General features: G+C 36.9%; 1 protein-coding gene across 1 annotated transcript in view; it reads right to left on the reverse strand.

Moving 5' to 3' along the window:
* Window positions 1–6,409, reverse strand: part of cd247 (CD247 molecule) — a 12,231-nt gene extending 5,822 nt beyond the window's left edge. The window contains exon 1 of the mRNA XM_016566690.1: window positions 6,139–6,409. Coding sequence (XP_016422176.1) covers window positions 6,139–6,199 — 61 coding nt within the window. The 5' untranslated portion in view covers window positions 6,200–6,409. The remainder of the gene's footprint in view (window positions 1–6,138) is intronic.
* Between the last annotated feature and the right edge of the window lie 1,453 nt (window positions 6,410–7,862).

Raw genomic sequence — 7,862 nt, forward strand, 5'->3', positions numbered from 1 at the left:
CATGTCTGGTTTGCTATCCTTGTGGGGACTCTCCATAGGCGTAATGGTTGTTCTACTGTACAGACCGTGTATTCTATTGCCCACCCCTAAACCTACCCCTCACAGGAAACTTTCTGCATTTTTAGATTTTCAAAAAACTTAATTCTGTATGATTTATAAGCTTTTGTACCCGTGGGGACCACAATTTAGGTCCCCACCGTGACACGAGTCCCCATGAGTCTGTGTGTATTCAGGTTTAAGTCCCCACCAGAATAGAAAAACAGGTACACACACACACAGACACACACACAGACACACACGCACACAGACACACACACACACACACAGACAGACACACACAGACACACAGACACACACGCACACACACACACACACACGCATGCGCTCTCATTTGAAGTGTTTGTGGTGTGTGCGTCTCGAGTGTTTCTATTTCAGCGGTTTGTTCAGCTGCTCTAACTGACTAACTGTGTGTGTGTGTGTGTGTGTGAGAGGGAGATAAAGAGGGAGGAACACATCAAAGCATTACAACACACACATAATAAAGTGGTGTAGAGTGTAAATATAACACAAGCTGATGAAAGACGCTGTTGCTGTGTGTGAAACTCCTCAGCCGCTCAGAAATGTGCTGCACGTTTGATTCACACAGAATATTAAATCATATTAAAGTACGAAATCAGAGAATAAAATGAAAATCATCATGAACCAAGCAGAGCTAAACTAGCTAAACCAGCGTCTGTTAAACCACTCAAACTAATGAAGCCGTTAAACACGAGACCTTTGACCTCGGAGACTCCTGACTAACACGCATTAGACGGCGTTTTCTAGTTACAGAACGAATACAAATTATATGAACTAGAATTTTATTTAAAACGTACTGAACATCTTTCAGTCGATGAATCTGTTTGAAGGTGGGTCTGGACTCAAATACTGATGATCAATGCTAAATATATATTTTAGTAGAAAAAAATCATTATAAACTATATTTAGTCGAGCGATTTTAAATAATTACCATGTAGGAATCACAATTAATTTCATATAACGTTTATTAAATATCATATAATAAACTAATATTATTTGTGTAATTGCAGACAAAATACTGCAGAGATACAATTGAATATTTCAACACTTTCAGTCAAACATAAAAAAAAACTAGATTTGAAAGTGTGTGAAGCATTAAATGAGAACAGATCAGATCCTAAAGCAGAATCTTAAATGTCATAAAAGGTCATGGTTGAACTCTATATATATATAAGAAGAGAAATACAGAATAAACACGGAATAAGCTTCACAAACATCCGATCTATATTCATAAGCGGCTGCACTTGTGTACTTGAGAAGTATTCAGTGTCTTGTGTTTCACCCCAGAACGGTCTATTCTCCAAGTGAAGAGCACTGAATAATCTGAAGTGTGTTTGTGAGGAGTGAGGCTGGAAGCTGTATGATTCTGGATCAGATGAAAGGTTTGTAAGAGCTGTGGGCTGATCTGAGCTTCCTCTTCCTCTTCCTCACCGCAGACGCTCAGTGCTGCGGTTCACGAGAACGGGTCAAACACCTGGTCATCAGAAGAGCTCAGAAAAACACTCGCCGTCCTTTACTTCAGAGCATTTCAGCCGAACACTTCCGCTGCAAATAATGATTTTCTTCCTTAGTATTCATGTCTTGTTTTCTAGTATAAATATCTACAAATTCTGGAATTAAAATGCATTTACGTAACATGACTTATGATATTATGTCTTGTTTTCTGGGAAAATTATCCCAATTTAGTTTTTGCTTAAAACAAGTATAATATCTGCCGGTGGGGTCAGAAGCCTTTGAGTCGTTTTACCCTGACTCAATCATTTTTAGAGCTTTACACTAGAAAACAAGATATAAATACTAAGCAAGAAAACGTTTTTTTGCAGCGCACAATTTTATTTTGAGGTGCTTGTTTGGCTTTGGCAGTTTTTCGAGGCGTGAGGATTACGATCTAATAGTTTTTTGGGTTATTTGATCAAAAGAGTGCAACTGTAAGCAACAGTGACAGTACGCTAAAAATACAATTCAAAGAATCCCCGAGGAAACAGGTTTGTAAAAATAGCACACATAAACCTTTCGAGTCGTACGGCTTTTGATGTAACATCGAGACGCATCTGTCCACTACGTCGCTCGTCACAATATCATCCCTTATTTAGTATACTATATAAAACTAAATCTGCTAAATATACAGTAAAAAACAGAACTGTGTGTGCCAGAACTTTACTGTGGTAGCAAAATTTAGTTTTACAGATTTAGCTCAAATTTACAGTAAAAATGCATTTCGTTAACTTGTTAATAAAGCAACCTATTAAAGCACTAATATCTGTTTTGTAGCTTTGTAATACACTGACAGCTCTTGCAGAAGCAGAGGAGGAAAATACTGATATTCTGATAAACACTAAACGACATGCATGACACCAAAATACATACATTTAACAACATCAGATGAAAGATAATAAAGTGCTAATGTACACAGCTGATGAGAAGAAACTGAGAAGACGTGCTACACAGAGGATTCTAGGATTTTTCACTGTTAATTTCCACTTCCAAAAAACAGTAATATCCAGTATTACATTTAACAGTATTCTTCTCTTCAGTGAGAACTGACCGTTAAATGATCACAATATCACATTTTTAATTAACTGTAATAAACCGCTTTGTTTAAATGAGCATAATCAATTCATTGCAGATGCTCACTGAGGTTTGATTCAACAGTTTTCATTCAGGTTACTTCTGCTTTATAATACTTCAGTATCATTTAAAGTTGCTCTTTTTTACTTTTGCTCAGATACTTGGATTTTAACATCGTACAGTATCCATACTTTGACTTGAGTATACTTGAGTACAGACGCAGCAGAAACACATGATTTAACGCTAGACAAACTAAACATTATATACGTGTTCTTCTGTTTTACGTTCATCTGAAACGAGTGTCTAAACGGGTCAAATAAACAAACGTCTGTTCTTTTGCTACATTACTGCAATAAAATGTAAATACACACATTAAATATGATGTTAGATTAAAATAAATATGAGTAACAGATTTCGTGTGAATGAAGCGAGCGTTCGGTGTGCTGACGGTTTGATCAACTCAAAGAAAAATATAGTTTGATCATTTTTATTAATAAAATCAAACCAGCGACTCGAACACTTACAATTTGTGTAAAAACTAGAAAACAGAATGTGATTGTTTATTTATAGACATGTCTTAAAAATTGATTTCTTAATAAAAAATATATACATATACACACCATTGTTTAAAACTTTGGCGTCAGTTATATTTTTTTGAAAGAAATTCATGCTTTTATTCATCAGTGACACATTAAAGTGATCAAAAGTAACAGTAAAGACATTTATAATGTTACAAAAGAGTTCTATTTCAAATAAATGCTGTTCTTTTGAACTTTCTGTTCATCTGTGAATCCTGAAAAATAAAATGTATCAGTTTCCACAAAAATATTGTGCAGCACGACTGTTTTCAACGTTGATAATAATCAGAAATGTTTGTTGAGCAGCAAATCAGCATATTAGAATGATTTCTGAAGATCATGTGACACTGAAGACTGGAGTAATGATGCTGAAAATACAGCTGCACATCACAGAAATAAATTACAGTTTAACAGAGATTCACACAGAAAACAGCGGTTTTAAATTCTAATAATATTTCACATTATTTCTGTTTTTACTCAAAAGCATGAATCTTTCAGAACTCTCTAAATGTTGGAAGAGTAGTGTTCTCTCTAATGTGAATAAAAGCTTGCTATGATGTGTTTATATGAATGTGCAGCGCAGGTTATACGCTAATCAGCATCTGTCAGGTGTGACATATTTGAGTTCACAGAATCTCATGTGATTGATGTGAATTCTACAGCGGGTTCCTTGAAATGATGTTTTCAGCCTGTATTTTCCACCGTGTCTCATCATTTGATTCACTGATCTACTGAGAGGGACTCTGACTGTAAACGAAGCTGGTTTCGCCCACTGAATGAAGACTTTCCACATCATCAGCAGCATCGGATCAAAAACAAACTGAGACGTCTCTGAACACACACAGAATTAAGTGCAATGAAGCAGAAATGAAGATTCTTGAGCTGAACATTGACGCAGAAATTACCATTTAAGAGATCTGATGGTCTGTAATATCTAAATCCAATGTTATGGCAATAATATATATATATATTTATATGAAGAGTTTATTTGCAAAAACAGATTTTTTTAACCTAATCAAAATAACCCAACTGCAGTTTGATTGAGATATATGTATGTTTGAATTTAAAATGATTTCCCAATACTAAAAATACAAATCTAAAACATGCATCTACTTGTGTTCTAAAAGCATCGGATAGACTGTAGAATTAAATTCACCAGCTATTTGTAGAATAAAACTCTAAACAGTGTGTGTGTGTGTGTGTCTGTGTGTCTGTGTGTGTGTGTGTGTGTTTCATCTTTCATCTGTGTTTGTGGAAAATCATGAATGGCTGAGGAAGTTCATCTCACAATAATATCAAGACACGACTGGGGTGTGTCGGTGGAAAGAATGAATCCAGAAACCCTCGACTCGACTCGATCACTGATCTGAGATCAGCAGACTCACTGCTTTACTGGAGATTCACATGGGCTGAATCAACACTGAATCAGCTCAGAATCAACACTGAATCAGCTCAGAATCAACACTGAATCAGCTCAGAATCAACACTGAATCAGCTCAGAATCAACACTGAATCAGCTCAGAATCAACACTGAATCAGCTCAGAATCAACACTGAATCAGCTCAGAATCAACACTGAATCAGCTCAGAATCAACACTGAATCAGCTCAGAATCAACACTGAATCAACACTGAATCAGCTCAGAATCAACACTGAATCAGCTCACAGTCACACAACACTCCGCTTCTGCTCGACCTGATGAAACCCCATCAAACCTCCAGCTCCAAAGACACTTTAACATTTAACACTAAATAAAAGTTTGTTCAACTGCATTTGAAAATGACTGCAAAGCTGCTTTATAAAACAGAAGCCGGTTTTTAGGGTTTATTTTACATTCAGCTCTCAAATCAAAACTCATGATGTTTGGAGAAGCAGAAGTTTGTTCTGATGTTTCAGCATTTCTAATAAACGATAAACACTCAAATCAGCTAAATCTGTTTATGGTGAAACCTTTCATTTAATTGAAGTTCATCGACATTGTTGCACAGTTTATGCCTTTGCCAAATAATTTTTATTTGTACTCCGCTTTTCACAATCAGTGTTTCACAGCAGCTTTAGATTCAATCAAGCCTTCGGAATCTTTGTAATATTATTAGCGCTTATAAAATATATACAATCAAATAAAAAAATTGTGGAGATATTTTCACTCATGTTCTAGATTAAATGTTTCCTGGAGAAATATTTCATTGCTCTGTAAGAATTAAGAATTAAAATTAACTGAATGCAAAATGTACAAAAATATGTATTTTAAACGTTTTGCACTGTTGATGTATTGTTTAATTGACATCAGATAAACATAAAATGTGGGGAATAATTAAACTTTTTTTTTTACGCAGCAACGAGAGAACAAAGCGAATAACACGAGCCAAACAATAACACAACACTATATCAGACATTTCAGATTAATACAAGACAAAAATATTGAAATACATTTAGGTGAGACTTTTTAAAAACATCAGTTTAACTTTATTATTAGTATTATTATTAAAAAACAAAACGTGACAGTTCGTCATTTTCATATCGATGCTGACTGTAATTTGATCTTTATAACTACTGTTTGTTCTTTGATTCCATATAATCACATAAAAAAAAAAAAATTGAGTAATAATTAATTCTGAATCGCTTGAAATATTCGATCTGGAGCGAAAGAAAGGCAGACGGCCGCGGCCTGCGAGCGAAGCACGATGCCAGCGAGCCCAGCTCAGGTCAGCAGTGGACGGCCTTTGACCTCAGGAGGCCAAAGGTCAAGCGCCGGATTCATCTGAAAAGTGCTTCTGAGCTGATTCTCAATCTTTAGACTGGAGGAAACACTCGACTCCACAGAAACCTCGACAAATATGGCGGCCTTCCCTCGACTCCTGCAGCGGACGCGTCTCAACACACACACACACACACACACACACACACTCTCGTACCTGACACAGGTGAGATGGACAGCAGGATGACCACGGCTGACGCTCCTCTCCACGCCATCATTATCCCTCCGTCTGTTTGTCTGTCTGTCGTCTGATGGGCCGCAGGTTCGAGACGAACGAGTGTGTGTGTGACACTTCAGTGAAGATCGAGATCTGCTCTGTGACAGGAAGTGGCTCCTCGAGCTCCACCTGTACATACAGACACGACCCACCTACTGAAACACTGACGACACACACACACACACTCACACTCACACACACACACTCACACACACACTCACACACACAGTCACAGTCACACACACACACTCACACTCACACTCACACACAACACTGAATCAACACTGAATCAGCTCAGAATCAACACTGAATCAGCTCTGAATCAACACTGAATCAGCTCAGAATCAACACTGAATCAGCTCACAGTCACACAACACTCCGCTTCTGCTCGACCTGATGAAACCCCATCAAACCTCCAGCTCCAAAGACACTTTAACATTTAACACTAAATAAAAGTTTGTTCAACTGCATTTGAAAATGACTGCAAAGCTGCTTTATAAAACAGAAGCCGGTTTTTAGGGTTTATTTTACATTCAGCTCTCAAATCAAAACTCATGATGTTTGGAGAAGCAGAAGTTTGTTCTGATGTTTCAGCATTTCTAATAAACGATAAACACTCAAATCAGCTAAATCTGTTTATGGTGAAACCTTTCATTTAATTGAAGTTCATCGACATTGTTGCACAGTTTATGCCTTTGCCAAATAATTTTTATTTGTACTCCGCTTTTCACAATCAGTGTTTCACAGCAGCTTTAGATTCAATCAAGCCTTCGGAATCTTTGTAATATTATTAGCGCTTATAAAATATATACAATCAAATAAAAAAATTGTGGAGATATTTTCACTCATGTTCTAGATTAAATGTTTCCTGGAGAAATATTTCATTGCTCTGTAAGAATTAAGAATTAAAATTAACTGAATGCAAAATGTACAAAAATATGTATTTTAAACGTTTTGCACTGTTGATGTATTGTTTAATTGACATCAGATAAACATAAAATGTGGGGAATAATTAAACTTTTTTTTTTACGCAGCAACGAGAGAACAAAGCGAATAACACGAGCCAAACAATAACACAACACTATATCAGACATTTCAGATTAATACAAGACAAAAATATTGAAATACATTTAGGTGAGACTTTTTAAAAACATCAGTTTAACTTTATTATTAGTATTATTATTAAAAAACAAAACGTGACAGTTCGTCATTTTCATATCGATGCTGACTGTAATTTGATCTTTATAACTACTGTTTGTTCTTTGATTCCATATAATCACATAAAAAAAAAAAAATTGAGTAATAATTAATTCTGAATCGCTTGAAATATTCGATCTGGAGCGAAAGAAAGGCAGACGGCCGCGGCCTGCGAGCGAAGCACGATGCCAGCGAGCCCAGCTCAGGTCAGCAGTGGACGGCCTTTGACCTCAGGAGGCCAAAGGTCAAGCGCCGGATTCATCTGAAAAGTGCTTCTGAGCTGATTCTCAATCTTTAGACTGGAGGAAACACTCGACTCCACAGAAACCTCGACAAATATGGCGGCCTTCCCTCGACTCCTGCAGCGGACGCGTCTCAACACACACACTGGAGGAATCCACAGAAACCTCGACAAATATGGCGGCCTTCCCTCGACTCCTGCAGCGGACGCGTCTCACGCGTCTCAA

This window comes from Sinocyclocheilus rhinocerous, unplaced genomic scaffold (genome assembly GCF_001515625.1).
Source record: "Sinocyclocheilus rhinocerous isolate Xijiao unplaced genomic scaffold, SAMN03320098_v1.1 scaffold632, whole genome shotgun sequence".
Taxonomy (NCBI): Eukaryota; Metazoa; Chordata; class Actinopteri; order Cypriniformes; family Cyprinidae; genus Sinocyclocheilus; species Sinocyclocheilus rhinocerous.